The sequence below is a fragment of the Microcebus murinus genome, chromosome 3, assembly GCF_040939455.1.
Source record: "Microcebus murinus isolate Inina chromosome 3, M.murinus_Inina_mat1.0, whole genome shotgun sequence".
NCBI lineage: Eukaryota > Metazoa > Chordata > Mammalia > Primates > Cheirogaleidae > Microcebus > Microcebus murinus.
Genome location: NC_134106.1, coordinates 78,438,821 through 78,455,961, shown reverse-complemented (window position 1 = coordinate 78,455,961; position 17,141 = coordinate 78,438,821). Strand labels below are relative to the sequence as shown.

The 17,141-nt window shown below is 34.8% G+C and overlaps 1 protein-coding gene across 3 annotated transcripts in view; it reads left to right on the top strand.

Moving 5' to 3' along the window:
- Positions 1-17,141, top strand: part of REV1 (REV1 DNA directed polymerase) — an 82,764-nt gene that overhangs the window by 17,144 nt on the left and 48,479 nt on the right. For 2 of the 3 annotated variants that reach the window (XM_076001032.1, XM_076001031.1), the window contains exons 2-3: positions 5,681-5,744; positions 7,472-7,598. In XM_076001032.1, coding sequence (XP_075857147.1) covers positions 5,691-5,744; positions 7,472-7,598 — 181 coding nt within the window. In that variant the 5' untranslated portion in view covers positions 5,681-5,690. Of the gene's footprint in view, positions 1-5,680; positions 5,785-7,471; positions 7,599-17,141 lie in introns of those variants that run through there. The other variant, XM_076001033.1, reaches the window with a different exon arrangement.

Here is a 17,141-nt window from a genome sequence, read left to right as displayed (position 1 = left end):
TTATAGTCACTTTATTGTGCTATCAAATATTATTCATTCTGTCTATATTTTTGCATCTATTAGCCATCCCCACTTTATCCTCCCTCCCTGCTACCCTTACCAGTCTCTGATAATCATCATTCTACTCTCTGCTTCCATGAGAGTAATTGTTTTTAATAATTTGCTCCCACATATGAGTGAGAATAGCAAGACTTATCTTTCTGTGCTTGGCCTATTTCACTTAACATAATGTTCCATCCATGATGTTGCAAATGGCAGGATTTTATTCCTTTTTTGTGGCTATATAGTATCCCATTATGTATATGTACCATGATTTCTTTATTTCCATTCATCCATTGATGGACACTTGGTTTGATTCCAAATCTTGGCTATAATCAGTAGTGCTGCATTAAACATGGGAGTGTGGATATCTTTTCAATATACTGAATTCTCCTCCTTTGGATATACCCAGCAGTGGAATTACTGGGTCAGATGGTACTTCTGTTTTTACTTTTTTGAGGAACCTCCATACTGATCTCCATAATGGTTGAACTAATTTGCATTCCCACCAACAATGTATGAGGGTTTCCCTTATCTCCACATCCTTGTCAACATTCTTTATTGTCTGTCTTATTGATAAAAGCCATTTTAACGGGGGTGAGATGATATCTCATTGTAGTTTTGATTTGCATTTCCTCTGATGACTAATGATGTTGAGCGTTTTTTGATATATTTGTTGGCCATTTGTCTTCTTTTGAGACATGTCTATTCAGATCCTTTGCCCATTTTTTAATTGGATTATTTGATTTTTTTCCTGTTGAGTTGTTGGAGTCCTTTGTATATTCTAGTTATTAGTCCCTTGTCAGATAGGTAGCTTGCAAATATTTTCTCCCATTCTGTGGGTTGTATCTTCCCTTTGTTGATTGTTTCCTTTGCTGTGCAGAAGCTTTTTAGTTTGATGTGATCCTGTTTGTCCAATTTCGCTTTGGTTGTCTGTGCTTTGGGAGTATTACTCAAGAAGTCTTTGCCCAGACTGATGTCCTGAAGTGTTTCCCCAATGTTTTCTTTTAGTAGTTTCATGATTTCAGGTCTTAGGTTTAAGTCTTCAATCCATTTTGATTTGATTTTTGTATGGTGAGAGATGAGAGTTTAGTTCATTCTTCTGCATGTGGATATCCAGTTTTCCCAGCACGATGTATTGAAAAAAACTGTTCCTTCCCCACAGTATGTTCTTGGCATCTTTATCGAAAATTAAGTTCACTGTAAATGTGTGGATTTGTTTCTGTGTTCTCTATGTTCTGTTGGTCTATGTGTCTGGTTTTTATGCCAGTACCATGCTGTTTTGGTTACTGTAGTTTTATAATATAGTTTGAAGTCAGATAATGTCATTCCTCCAGTTTTGTTCTTTTTATTAAGGTGATTTTGGCTATTCTGGGTCTTTTGTGGTTCCGTATAAATTTTAGGATTATTTTTTCTCTTTCTGTGTCATTTGGTATTTTGATGGGGATTGTATCAAATCTGTAGATTTCTTTGGATCATGTGAACATTTTAACAGTGTTGATTCTTCTAATCCATGAGCATGGAATATCTTTCCATTGTTTTATGCCCTCTTCAATTTCTTTCATCAATGTTTTATAGTTTTCATCATAGAGATCTTTTACCACTTCGGTTAAATTTATTCATAGGTATTTTATTTTATTTGTAGCTATTATAAATGGGATTATTTTCTTAGTATCTTTTTTCAGATCATTTAATATTGGCATATAGAAATGCTACTGATTTTTGTATGTTGATTTTGTGTACTGCAGCTTTACTGAACTTGCTTATCCATTCTAAAAGGATTTTTGTGTGTGTGTGTGGTGTCTTTAGGTTTCTCTAGATGTAAGATCATATCATCTGCAAACCAGGATAATTTGACTTCTTCATTTCCAATTTGGATGCCCTTTGTTTCTTTCTCTTGTCTGATTGCTCTAGCTAGAACTTCCAATACTATCTATGTTAACAGTGTGAAAGTGGGCACCCTTGTCATGTTCAAGATCTTAGAGGAAAGGTCTTCAGTTTTTCCCCATTCAGTATGATACTAGCTGTGGGTGTGTTGTATGGGCTTTTTATCGTGTTGAGGTAAGTTCCTTCTGTGCCCAGGTTTTTGAGTTTTTATCATGATGGGATGTTGAATTTTATTGAATGCTTTTTCAGCATCATTTGAAATAATCATATGGTTTTTGTCCTTTGTTCTGTTGATATGATGTGTCACATTGATTGATTTGGGTATGTTGAACCATCTTGTATCCTTGAGATGAATACCACTTGATCCTGATGAATAATCTTTTATTGTGGTGTTCAATTTGGTTTACTAGTATTGTGTTGAGGATTTTTGCATCTGTGTTCAGAGATATTGGCCTATAGTTTTCTTTTTTTGTTGTTCCTTTGGTTTTTGTATCAAGGTGATGTGGGCCTCCTAGATTTGAGTTTGGGAGTCTTACCTCTTTTCAGTTTGGGGGGGAAATAATTTATGTAGTAGTATGATAATAGTTCTTTGAATACTTGGTTCAATCTTGGTAGGTTGTATGTGTCTAGTAATTTATCCATTTCTTTTAGGTTTTCCAATTTATTAGCAAATAGTTGTTCATAGTAATCTCTAATGATTCTTTGGATTTTTGCAGTATTAGTTGCAATGTCCCCTTTTCCATCTCTGATTTTATTTATTTGAGTCTTCCCTCTTTTTTTAGTCTGGCTAAAGGTATGTCAATTTTGTATGTCTTTTCAAAACAATTTTTCATTTCATTGATCTTTTGTAATTTTTTGTTTCAATTTCATTAATGTCTGCTTTTATCATTTTTTTTTCTTCTATTTGGGTTTGGTTTGCTCTTGTTTTTCTAGTTCTTTGAGATGCATTGTTAGGTTGTTTATTTGAAGCTTTTCTACTTTTTTGATGTAGGCACTTATTGCTATAAACTTTCCTCCTCTTACTGCTTTTGTTGTATCCCATAGGTTTTGATATGTTGTGTTTTCATTTTCATTTGTTTCAAGAAATTAAAAAATTTTTTTCTTAATCTCTTCATTGATCCACTTGTCATTCAGGAGCATATTGTTTAATTTCCATTGTTTGTATAGTTTCCAGTGTTCCTCTTATTATTGATTTCTGGTATTATTCTATTGTCAGAGAAAATACTTCAGTTTTTTTGAATTTTTTAACTTGTTTTGTGGCCTAACATATAGTCTATCCTTAAGAATGATTCATGAGCTAGGAGAAGAATGGGGGTCCATTTGATCTAAAGTGCAGATTAAGTCCAATGTTTCTTTGTTGATTTTCTGTCTGGATGATCTGCCCATTGTTGAAAGAGGGGTGTTGAGCTCTCCAGTGATTATTGCATTAGAGAATCTATCTCTATCTTTAGCTTTGATAATACTTGCTTATATATTTGGGTACTACAGTGTTGTGTGTGTATAAAATTATTATATCCTCTTGTTGAATTGACTGCTTTATCATAACCTTCTTTGTTTCTTGTTACACTTTTTGTCTTGAAATCTATTTTATCTGATAGAAGTATAGCTGTTCCTGCTTTTTTCTGGTTTCCATGTGCATGAAATATATTTTTCCATCCCCTTATTTTCAGTCTGTCTTTATAGTGTGTTTCTTGCAGACAACATATAGTTGGCTCTTATTTTATTAATCCATTCAGGCACTCTGTGTCTTTTGATTGGAGAGTTTAGTCCATTCACATTCAATGTTATTATTGATAGGTAAGGATTTACTACTGCTATGTTGTTTCATTTCTGGTTGTTTTGTGGTCCTCTTTTCTTTCTTTCTTCTTTCCTTTCTTTGTTAAAAGTGATTTTCTCTGGTAACAAAAATCAGAGCTGGGCATTGGCAGTGGATAAGAGTTGGGCCAGCCAGGATTCAATAGTTTTAAATTCTGGAGATATCAGGTAAACGTTGGTATTTGTTCAATATTGGTCTTGACTCTGGAAGACAAAATAATAAGTAACGTTTAAACAGAAAGTCATAAAAAATTAATTCAGTACCATGTACTATTTTGTGTGTGTGTGTTTCACATTGGATTAGTCATCTTCGTGAATGCATTAGCTTTTTAATTAAAGTTTTGGAAGTTTTTTTCTAGTTTCAAGTGGAATGATCTCCAAAGTTAAAGAAACCTGTATTCAAGAGTACTTGTCAGTTCTTTCCATGACTTTTGTTAAGCAAATTTTGGACTTTAGGTAGTTAAACAACTTTTTGAGAAGAATCACAGTAAGATAATAATTGTCTGGATGATAAAAACAAAGTCTTAGACTAGTTATGGTTAAGGAGACAATTGACAAAAGTATTTGGTTATTTTTGTGGTATATAACAATTTAACATAATCATGATTATTGATAACATATCTTAAGACATATCAGAATTTTAGGAATCTCATATGATATTGGAACACATAGTTATAATTTATTTATACAAATATAACCCAAGGAAAATTAAACACCATTTCATATTTGACAATTTTTCCTGTGTGGTATGAACATACCAAATAAGAGGTTTTTTTTAAGTGGCTCTAATACTTAAAAAGCTAGTTTGAGGACTAGATTTAAAATTTTGAGTTTGGAAACTTTGTCAAATATCAAAAGTTTAAAACATTTGTTTAAAATAGGGTCACAGGTTATTATAAAATAAATCATTTAGCCATAGAGATAATTTTGAGATTTCAGGAGGCAAAACCTTTATTCTTTGATGGAGAGATTTAGTTCCTCATTCATAAAACCTAATATACTGCAGACAAGCTAATGAAGAGACACATTGAACCTGTTTTTTCTTTCTCCTCTTTTTGTTTTTACGTTTACTAAGCAGGTAAACAAAAATTTTTATTATCTATTAACATTACACAACGTTTTTATTCAAATAAAACTAAATTTTACATTTATATTAATGTCATTAGCGCTAAAGCTAATTTTAGTAAAACTCCATTAACAAATTTATCTAATTTTAATTTGACCATAAAGTAAGATTTTTATAAACCTTCTATAATTTTTACCTTTCTTTCCTAACTTTTATATCCATTTAGTTTCTTTAAATTTAATTAAAACACATTTTTAAAGCTTTGGAATTAGGCAAAATTTTCATTTAACACAACCACATTTCTTTTAATTAATGTATTAATAATTTAATTTATTAGTTAATTTAATTTTTAATTAAAATAATTAATTTTTTTGAGACAGACTCTGTCTCTGTCACCCGAACTCTTGGGCTCCTGCCTCAGCCTTTTAAGTGTCCAATATGTAATAGCAAAGACAGAGTTTAGGAGTCATACTATGGGGCAGTTCATGAAGGGAAATGTTTTATTAGGTTCTGTTACACTAATTAATGGTAACAAGTTAATTAAACATGGCCATGTTAGTTGGATTTGGTGATGTTTTATGTAAGTGCCTTTTAGGGTTGGTACTCAGGAATGTCTGCAATTTTTCCTATTGAAATTTAAGATAATTTAAATATACTTACCTGTAGGAGGGTGTTTTAGGAACAGATTTCACTTGTAAAGTTGGAAAATGATACACTTTGGAAAAAGTTTACTCAGTATTACACTTTTGACTTTCATTAATTGAACATTTGAATTTATTTTTATTTAGTTTTTCTTGACAGTGAAATAAAATATCAATGGGGAGTATATTATGTTATATAAAATTGACATATTTCTTTTTCCCCCCAATACAGAGGCTCCACCATGAGGCGAGGTGGATGGAGAAAGCGAGCTGAAAATGATGGCTGGGAAAAATGGGTGTGTTTTAAAAGAATAAAAATTATATTGAACTGTTTAGGTATTTTTCATTTTGTTTTTAGTTTATAATGTGACTTAAGGTATTTTAAAATTGTAAATCACTTTAGACACCAACTCTTTGAGTTTTCACAGTGTATTGAAAGTCTTATAATATTTATAAACTTTAACCCCCTTACTTTACTCTCAGGAATTTTATTCGGAAGAAATAAATATGCTAGTGTACAAAAATTTATTGTGTGATGCTTTTATTACATGATTGCTAATAATACTGAAAAACGAGCAAATATAAATATCCAATTATGGAGATTGGTCAAATAAATTATCTATATATAGGGGAACACTGTGCAGTCATTAACTTTATATTTCTTTTTTTTTCTTTTTTTTTGAGACAGAGTCTCACTTTGTTGCCCAGGCTCTAGAGTGAGTGCTGTGGCGTGAGTGTAGTAGTGGCATCAGCCTAGCTCACACAGCAACCTCAATCTCCTGGGCTCAAGTGATCCTTCTGCCTCAGCCTCCCAAGTAGCTGGGACTATAGGCATGCGCCACCATGCCCAGCTGATTTTTTCTATATATATTTTTAGTTGGTCAATTAATTTCTTTCCTTTTTTAGTAGAGACGAGGTCTCACTCAGGCTGGTTTCGAACTCCTGACTTTGAGCAATCCACCCACCTCGGCCTCCCAGAGTGCTAGGATTACAGGCGTTAGCCACCACGCCCAGCCTAACTTTATATTTCTTAACCTGGGAGGATAGTCTTGACTAAAACTGGTGTTTTAAAGGAATATTATGTATGATCATATTTTTGTAAAACCTCTATTTTCCAAGATATAGAGATAAGCCTTGAAAATAATGCCCCAAAATGTTAATGAATGGGATTATAGCAATTTTAATTTTCTTCTTTATACTCCCTATATTTTCTGGGAAAAAAATTTTATAATGAATGTGTAATATTTTAATAATTAGTGAAAACAAGCCATTACCATTTTGGGAAAAGGGTATGTACTACTTCTAGCCACCTACAACTTTAATTTAAAGACCTAATAATTCACATCAATCAAGCTTAATTATTTCAAGGTTCGGGACAATTATGGCTGAATTTGTAGATCTGTCGAAGTGTTTAGCAAAGATAATAATTTTATGTTCTTTGTGAGGTTGATAGTTATTATCTAATGAAACTTAGTACTATTATTAAATAGATTGATTAGGTCCAGAATTTAGCCTCTGAGTTGTTCCTTGTATTCTTATCCACATGTGTGGAAGACTGTACTGATTTGTCCAGTTGCTTTATTTTAATTGAAATAATTCATTTTTAAGCTCCCTATACAGAAAATAGTGGAAGCCAGTCTAAAATATGCTCTTAGACTTCTTGTAAAACCTCTAATTGGTTTAAACTTTGATGTAACTTGCACAATTATGTACATAAGTATGTATGTTGTGAAGGTTATTATTATTGACTTAATTTTTTTCTTTAAAAGTAACTTTTATCATAGTAAGAATATAATAAAATTATTAAAAGTTAAGTTGACAGAGGGCAAAGTCTTCCTTGACTTGCCTGTTTATTGCCTTACCTTGTGATTCATGTTTAAGAAGTCATCATTATATATTGGTTGCTAACACAAATAAGGTCCTTTTATTTAGTTCATTTTTTAAGTATAAGTTGCTTTTTAAAAAAGGGGAGAGGAGAGAAAATGTAACTTTTGTGATTGGTTTACCTTTTCTTTAATTCTAGGGTGGGTATATGGCTGCCAAGGTCCAGAAATTGGAGGAACAGTTTCGATCAGATGCGGCTATGCAGAAGGATGTAAATTCATCTACAATTTTTAGTGGAGTTGCCATCTATGTTAATGGATATACAGGTTGAGTACTTTCACTTTTTAGGTATCCTATTTTAGCCTGTACCTTTATTAGGATTAAGAATGATTTGTTTTAAAATTCTGTTTTTTACTTATTCATCTTATATATAAAAATGATTTAAAAATGATGAAAGAATAAAATCCCCTGTTTAGATAATCCTCCTTCACTTTTCCATGCCTTTTCCACCTGCCATTGTGTTTATTTTAATTTTATCAAAGTACATAGTTTAAAATATTAAATGAGGCTTAACATGAAGAAACAGTGCTCTTGCTTATTGGGAGCTCATTGCACATGGGTGGAGCTTGTGAACTGTGAGCTTCACTGTACAGGGATCTGATTGGGCCATTTCAGTGGTAAATCTCCAACTGTAATTATCCATAGAACCTTTTGGGCAGCGTGGGGTGTGCATTAGATTTTCCAGGTTTTTTGTGTGGAAAGGGAATAAACCTACCTGCCAGCATTTTGGTTGCCAAGAGGGAAGGAAAAGGCCAGAATTCTCAGTTCAGAAAGTAGAATTTCACTTAATCTCCCTATTCTTTTTTCCATCTCCTACCTTCTACCCCACCAGCTATGCCTGTTGTCATTGAGTCCTGTATATGAAAGGTAGTCTGTCTTCTTTGTAACTGGGGGAAGAAATCTGGGAATTGTAATTTGCCTCTTACATGGTTTCAACCATGAACTTTCTATCATAAGACTTATCTACACACCCAGTTTTGGAGGTGCCCAGTACCTCTGTTTCATGAATTTGTCTTGGTTTTACTGTAACAAGCAGTCTCTTTTTGGGCTTCCATATAGTCAGCTTAGATTTTGTCTTTCTCTGAACTGCAAAATCAATTAGTACTTGTCTACTATTAATCATATTTTACTCCTACAGTTTTCATTCTCTTAGGGCTTTGTCTCCTTATAATCATTTTAGTGTATTTTTTTTAAGTGAATGACTATAAATATTCATGCCAGTTTGTTATATTTTCCCCCCTTCACTTCTCAAATGGCTGATACCTGTTCATCCTCCAGGTCTCTATGGGTCTGATTGTCTTCTTATTGATTTAGATGACTTCTCATGCTCCTCTGTAGCTATGACTCCTTGAATGAATCTGCATCTTAGCATTCATTAAATTTCACTGTAGTTTCCTGTTCACTAGGCAAGAAACAGTAGGTACGTTTTCATCACTGCTATATCCTCAGTCTCTCTACAGGGTGTCCCAAAAGGAAAAATTTTGTAGTAAATATTTTGTAAACAATGATACATTTGGCTACAATTTCCCATTTTCCCTATGTACGGTGACTTTTGGGACACCCTGTGCAGTGACTGGAAATAACCATTCAGGAAATATTTGTTGAATTAAAGTTAAGTATTATTAATAATTAACTGACACATTTATCTGATTTAGTATGAATAGAGCCTGTTGGTTATAATTAAGAATTTTATTAGGTATCACTGACAATGAATTTAGTCTAAGAATGTTCTCAAAATGAATGTTGTTGCAGCTTTGGGAAGTTCACATGCAGCAAGCTTATAACTTTTCTGCTTAAGTATCCTGGCACATTCAAGCTCCATGGACTTTCCTGAAGTGCATGTAATGTAAAAAGATTAAAAGTGTTAATAAAAACAAACCTTGCTTGTTACATTAGCCAGTTACGGAAGTTCTCCAGTTACGGAAGTTCTCCAGTTACGGAAGTTCTCGTATTCCAGTAAGAGGAAGAAAAAGAGATTCTTTGTGTGAGGGACATAAAAAAATTGAATATTATAGTAGTTACTTTCTTGGTTGAGAATCTGGATATATTTGTTGCTAATTTTTGTGCAAGTGTAAGACATCTTCTATTTTGACCCATTATTGCCCTTATCCTTTTCTTTAGGAAAGGGATGACAGTAGTAATATTTGCTTTTGTATTATTAGGACTTTGTTATGATTCTGCAAATAAAGTTCCATTATGCTGAATTTCACAGTAACATGCAAATTGTAGTGATATAAAATAACTTTATTTTTAGAAAAATTTTCAGTTTTAGTGAATACTTTGAATATGGATAAAACAGAATTAACTTCTGTGTAATGAATTAGCAAATAAAAAATAATGCTTAACATGCAGTAAGTAGAGGATACTGTTTTGTTGTTGATTCTTAACCGTGCTTTCCACAGACTTTAATATTCCAGGTTTTCTTGATTCCTTTAAAGCTCCCAGTTCTGCCATCTGAGCCTCTCTTTTTATAGCCCCTGTCCTTAACTCAGTTAACATTGAACTTGAGCTTAGAGAGAGGATTCCCCCATCTCATACACTGCCTCTGTCAACCCATTCTCTAACGTCTCCTTTTTCACCAACAAAGATATCTTTTCCTTGTTAAAGTTTACTTTGCCTTCCATCCATTTTTTTAATTAAACATTTTTGTTGGAGCTAATTGTAGATTCACATGCAGTTTTAAGAAATAATGTAGAGGCCAGGTGCAGTGGCTCACCCCTATAATCAGCATTTTGGGAGGTTGAGGTGGGAGAATCACTTGAGGCCAGGAATTTGAGACCAGGCTGAGCAACATAGGGAGACCCTGTTGCTACAAAAAGAAAAAAAAATTAGTCAGGTGTGGTGGTACTTGCCTGTAGTCATAGCTATTCAGGAGGCTGAGGTTGGAGGATGGCTTCATCTCAGAATTTCCGGGTTGCAGTGACCTATGATCATACCACTTACTGCATGCTAGCCTGGGTGACAGAGTAAGACTCTGTCTCTTGAAATAAACAAAATAATAATGGAGAGATACCATGAACCCTTTACCCAGCTTCCCCCAGTGATAACATCTTATAAACTATATAGAGTACAGTATCACAATCGGGAAATTGACATTGATACAATCAAAATACAGAATATTTCCATACCACAAAGATCTTTCATGTTACTCTTCCCTGCTCTTGGCCTTTTCCTAACCCCTGGCAACCACTAATCTGGTCTCCATTTCTATAACTTTGTCATTTCAGGAATACATAACTAGTACACACAGTATGTAACCTTTTGGGATTGGCTTTTTTCACTCAGCATAAATTGTCTGGATATTGCTGAGTTGTATTTCATAGTGTGGATGTACAGTTAGTTAATCATCCACCCGTTAAAGGGACATTTGGGTTATTTCCTGTTTTGGACTGTGAACATTTGTGTATGAGTTTTTGTGTGAACCTAAGAGTGCAATTATTAGGTCATATGTTAGTTGCATCTTTAGTTCTTGTAAGACACTGCCAAATGGTTTCCCAAAGTGGCTGTGCTATTTTATATTCCTATTAACAATGTATGAGTGATCCACTTTCTTTGCATCCTTGCCAGCATTTATTTTTTATTTTATCTATTTTAATAGATGTGTTGTGGTATTTCGTTGTGGGTTTAATTTGCATATGCCTGTTGGCTAGTAATATTGAACATTCTTTCATATGTTTATTTACCATCTCTCTGTCATCTTCAGTGAATTATCTCTTCGTGGTTTTTGCCCATTTTCTAATTGGATTGTTTGGGATTTTTTACTGTTTTTGAGAGTTCTTTATATATTCTTGATACTACTCTTGTCATATATGTGGTTTGCAAATATTTTCTCCAGTCTGTAGCTTATCTTTCATTCTCTTGATATGGTATTTTGCAGAGCAAAATATTTTAATTTTGATAAGATCTTATTTATTAGTCTTCCCTTTTATGGACTATATTTTCAAGTCTAAAAACTTCTTGCTTAGTCTCAGATCCCAAAGACTTTCTTCTGTTTTTTTCTAAAAGTTTTATAGTTTTATCTTTTACATTTAAGTTCACATTCCATTTTAGGGTTTAAAGTTTGTATTGGATTTTTGCCTATGGATTTCTAGCTGCTATAGTACTATTTGTTGAAAAAGTTATCCTTCCTCCATTAGATTATTTTTGCACTTTTGTAAAAAAAAAAAATCAGTTGGACACATTTGGGTGGGTCTATTTTTGGTTTCTCTTTTTTCTTCTGTTGTGTCCATTCCTTCACCAATACTGTGCTATCTCAATTATTGTACCTATGTGGTAAGCCTTAATATTAGGTAGAGTGATTCCTTTCACTTGATTCTTCTTTGTCAAGATTAATTTAGCTGTTGTAGAGCCTATGTCTTTCCATAAAAATTTTAAAATAAGTCTTTTCTTTGTCTATAAAATACCTTGCTGGGGTTTTGATAGGAATTACATTAAACCTATAGATGAATTTGGGGAGAATTGGCATCTTTACTGTGTTGAGTTTTCTAATCTAGAGACCCTTCCCATTCTATTCTACCTTAGGTGATTGAATAAATATGTTTTGGACACTGCTTTTGTGTTAGGAACTATGCTTGAAAGAGATGGCACTTGATATAGAATGTGGATTTTGTGACAAAAAAGTAATCTGTGGGAATTAGACATGAATGGGAAAATGACTGGCAGTGCAGAAGAGAGGAAGCAATTGGTTTTGGGAGTTGGAGTGAATACTTCGTAAAGGAATAGACTTTTTAGCTGGGTTTTATATAAATGGGTATATTCTAAATGAAAATGGGTAAAGGCATTCTAGTCCTAATCCTGACCTACATTTTCTTTTCACCCTCACATTCTCTAATTTAGGTCAGCAGGCTTGTCTTTGTGTAATACTTTCATAATTCTTGTTTCTCTTTGTTCTTTTGCCTCTGATGAAAAGCTCCTTCCCTCACTTCTGTGAACTGGAATTATATTAATTCATTAAGACCCATATACAATTAGATGTTACCTCTTTCTGTGCCTATGGCAGTATTTAAATTTCATAGCATTGCTAGAAACATTTATTTTGATACCTGACTTTTGTCTCATATTGTCAGGTCTTTAGATATATTAAGTTCTTTGGAGTCAGGGAGTCTATTTTATTAGTAACCCCTTGCCAAACATGGATCAGATATAACACCTCAGGGCCTTATGTTTACTGTTCTTTCTGATGCTGTAGGTCTTAGTCATTCAGATCCCTGCTCCTTTGTTACCTGCTTGAAGAGACCTTCCCTGACTGCCATTATCTAAAATTGGTGTCTAGTCACTCTCCAATCCCTTATCCCTTCTAGTCACTCTCTGACTCCTTATCCGACTTTCTTTCTTTTCATTGCATTTATTTGCATCTGAACAGGCATTATTTATTTGACACATTATTGTCTGTCTCTCCAGGGGAATACAAGTACTACCATGGGAGCAGACTCCAGTCTTGGTCTTGCCTTATCCCTGGTGCCTAGAACCTTACCTGGCACATTGTAGATTCTCAATAAATATTAGTTGAGTGAATTAATAAATATTAGGTTTTTGTATTGTACATTAGAATGTTAAAATATTTTCACTCACATGTTAATTCAACTCAGTTTTCTTAAATTTAGTTAATAAGAAATGGGCTGCAAAATAGGCCTACTGTCTAGTCATTTCTGGGAGGTAAACCCTGTGTGAGTTTATTTTTATGAAAGCTTGCCAGCTGAATCAGTGGTGCTTCAAACCTAGTGGGTGGTAATCTCACTCTTCTGTGGGGTGGGACTGGTATAATTCATATGGAAAGAGGTGTTCTGGTTATTTTCTGCTTTTTTCAGTGTGTGTGTAGATAAAATACCAGGTCTAGTGACTTTGGTACTGCTGAAAGTTTGTGAAAAGGCAGGTAGGTAGGTGAACACTTTGGCACAATTTACAAAATGAAACAAGGGAATATGCAAGTGTAACAGACTTACATTTCAAGTGATAGGAATTTGTATGAAAACTTACAGTTTACATTGATGTTTTCTGAGTGTAAGAATGTAGCGATTTAGGAGAGGAGTGCATTTAATGTTGACAAATCTAATTTTTTGGAACGAAATGCCTTCCATAAATTATTTTCTTTGGATATACACATTATCTCCTTCCATTTTCTATGAGACTCTGATCTTGTAAATCAGAGATGGAGGAATTTACTTTTTGACATGGGAGAGGACTTACTGTTTAATTTCTGCCCCCTCCTTTAATTATTTATTTATGAATGAATGAATGAGACAGAGTCTCACTCTGTTGCCCTGGCTAGAGTGCCGTGGTATCAGCCTAGCTCACAGCAACCTCAAACTCCTGAGCTCAAGCAATCCTTCTGCCCTTAGATTCCTGAATAACTAGGATCACAGGCATGCGCCGCCATGCCCGGCTTACTTTTTCTATATATTTTTGGTTGGCCAATTCATTTGTTTCTATTTTTAGTAGAAACTGGGTCTCACTTGTACTCAGGCTGGTTTCAAACTCCTGACCTCAAGTGATTCGTGCACCTCAGCCTCCCAGAGTCCTAGGATTACAGGTGTGAGCCACCGCCCCTGGCCTGCCCCCTCCTTTAATCTTGCAAGTACCTGATGTGGTATTTGCACATAGTAAGTAATCAAAAATTTATTCTCTGGGCTATTGAAATTTTTCTTCAGTTTTTGTTTGATTGAGTGTATGTGGCTTTTAGTTGATTGTGGTGGCTTAGTTGGTAAGTCTGAGGTAATTAGGGATGAAAAGAGAGGGCAAGTATGGCTACTGGAGAAGGCGTGATGGACAGGAGGGAGTGTACGGTAGGTTTGTTGTTTCCTCATCAGTGGCTATTATCTTTCCTAATTTACAGGATTGTGAGAGTCAAATAATGAAATAATGAGGGTCTTGCTGTGGTAGGGCCAAAAGAAAGATAAGCAGCCATTCCACTTCTTTCTGCCATTTAAGTGGCACAACCAACATTCCATCAAGTTCTTTGGATATGCAGAATGAAGCAGTGTGCATAATCATTGTTTTCTTAGTAAAGATCCAGCTGAGAGAGCTTTTGTATGAAAATTTAAAATTTTGTTTATAGAATTTGCTTTAATGAGCTGAGCAAAACTGTCTTTTAAGATAAGTCTGTAGACATGGAAGTTGTATTCATATGGCTATTGTGGTGTTAATAGATGGTACTTGCACTGGTGAAATTTCACTAGTAGTGCTTTAGGCTTAAATGTGTCCCTATATTGTAGTCCTTCTTATGGTTATATAACCTTTTACTTTTGCTTTGCTTTTAATTGTCTTTTACTTACTGTGGTTGGTTTTAGTTAATCCTGAAATTTAGTTGCTCTTAGAATGTTCTCAAAGAAATGTTACTTATAATGAAACTAACAGTAGGAATACTGTGGAATATAATTTAAACTGATTTATGAGACAATTTCATATCCTGCAGTGCCTTTTTCATTGGGAATACTCATTATTTTGCATAAGAAGTGCTGCTAAGCAGTTTTGAATTTTTAGAATGCTAGAAGTCCTTTCATTGCTGTGATGATGGTTCTTCAAGCACAGTACTTTATTCTTGATGTTTCTTTTTTGTTGTTGTTGTTGTTTTTAGTACAAAATGAGGTTTATTGAGGAGAGAAAGATAGGATGATAGAGCAAGAACAAGATACAGGTTTATAGAGCAAGAGCAAGATACATTCACCAGTCACAAATGACGAATTGATCCCTTGTCATAACAAAAAAGCCTCTTTTTTGTTTTTTGAGAAAAAGTTTCTCTGTCACCCAAGCTGGAATGCGGTGGAGCGATCATATCTCTTTATAACCTTCAACTCTTGGGTTCAAGCAGTCCTCCTGCCTCAGCCTCCCCAGTAGTTGGGACTGTAGGCATGTGCCACCACACCCAGCAAGTTTTTTTCTTATTTTTTGTATAGACGTGGTCTCACTATGTTGCCCAGGCTATTCTCAAACTCTAGGCCTCAAGTGATCCTCCCACTTTGCCTCCCAGAGTGCTGGGATTACAGGCATGAGCTACTGTTCCTGGCCCCAATACTTCATTCTTTTTTTTGAGACAGGGTCTCACTCTGTCACCCAGTTTGGAATGTAGTGTCATGATCATGGCTCACTGCAGCCTCAAACTCCTGGACTCAAGTGATCCTCCTGCCTCAGCCTCCCAAGTAGCTGGGACTATAGGTGCATGCCTCAATGCCTGGCTAATTTTTCTCATTTATGTAGAGACAGGCTCTCACTCTTGCTCAGATTGGTCTCCAATTCCTGGCCTCAAGCGATCCTTCCACCTGGGCCTCCCAAAGTGCTAGGATTACAGGTTTGAGCCACTGTGCTCAGCCCTAATATTTTATTCTTGTTGGTACCATTTACACTAACCAATATTTTGCTGCAGAGAATTATCTCATTTACATTTTATTTTCTTCCTAAATAATGTGCCTTAAGCAGGTGGGAGTAGCTAAGATAACAATGGAAAAGAACAATGAGGAGAAAAGAATTTGCTTTCATATCTCAGAACAGTGACATTGATTGTAAAGATTTGGAGGATAGAATTTCCTGAATCCAGTTTTATTTTGTTTTTATTTTTCATTTCTTAATTCCTAGCCAGTATGTTAAGGACATTCTTGAAGGAAAATGTACTGAAGGGTGGGCAACAAGAGAATGATCTGTGTGAAGGATTATGGATTGAAAAAAATTTAATGGCTTATGAGTTGAGAGCAGCCTCAGCTCTGAAGTTCATTCTTCCTTCCTGCATTGGTATAAGAGATGGTAAAAGTAATACTAATACTGGTAATATCTGACACGTAATTCTTACTGTATACAAGGCACTTTTCTCAGTAATTTATAATTTTTAGCTCTTTTAATTCCCACAAAAGCCTCTGAAGCTTTATTATCACCCCCCAGTTTACATGTGAGGAAAATGGGGTTCTGGGAAGTTAAGCAACTGGCCTTAGGTTCACACAACTAGAAAGTGGTAAAGCTAGGATTTGAACTCATTCAGTCCTGCTTTGGAGTCTGTGCTTTTAATAATACATTATCTGGCCTCTCTGATTTGTGAGTGAGTGAATCATTGCTTTGACATTTGAAGTATTGATACCACTTGCATTCCACTTTTGCTAGAGTGGAGGACTTGAGGCAGGAGTCTATGATGCATTCAGAATATTAATTAGATCAGCAAATACTTAACTGAGCACCTGCTTTGTGCCAGGGATTTGAAAGTGCACAAGACAGACAAGTTTCCCCACACTCAAGAAGCACATCTTTCAGGGAGAAAGGTAAGCAAATAGGCGAGGCAATTTCAGATTATCAGTGCTATGAAGAAAATTAGCTGGTATAGTGCATTGTAGGGATGGGGTCTGCTGTAGGCAGTGTGTGATACAATGCTTAATGTCATGTAGATTTCATGGTGTTAGATAACTGTCTCCCAAATTTTTTTTCTAATTAACCCACCTCTGCTGAAATAAAGGAGAATGTTAAACATAAAAATGAATTTATTGGCTGGTCACATTGGCTCACACCTATAATACTGGCACTTTGGGAGGCTAAGGTGGGAGGGTGGCTTGAGGCCAAGAGTTCCACACCAGCCTGAGTAACATAGCAAGACCCTTTCTCTACAGAAAATAAAAAAATATTAGCCATGTGTCGTGGCATGCACTTGTAGTCCCAGCTACTGGGGAGGCTGAGGCAAGAGGATTGCTTGAGTCCAGGAATTTGAGGTTGTAGTGAGCTATGAGGACACCACTGTACTCTAGCCCAGGCAACAGAGCAAGACCCTGTGTCTCAAGAAAAAAAATTATGCAAATCTGCAGTTACCAGTTACGTTCTTTTGAATTATAATAAGGAAA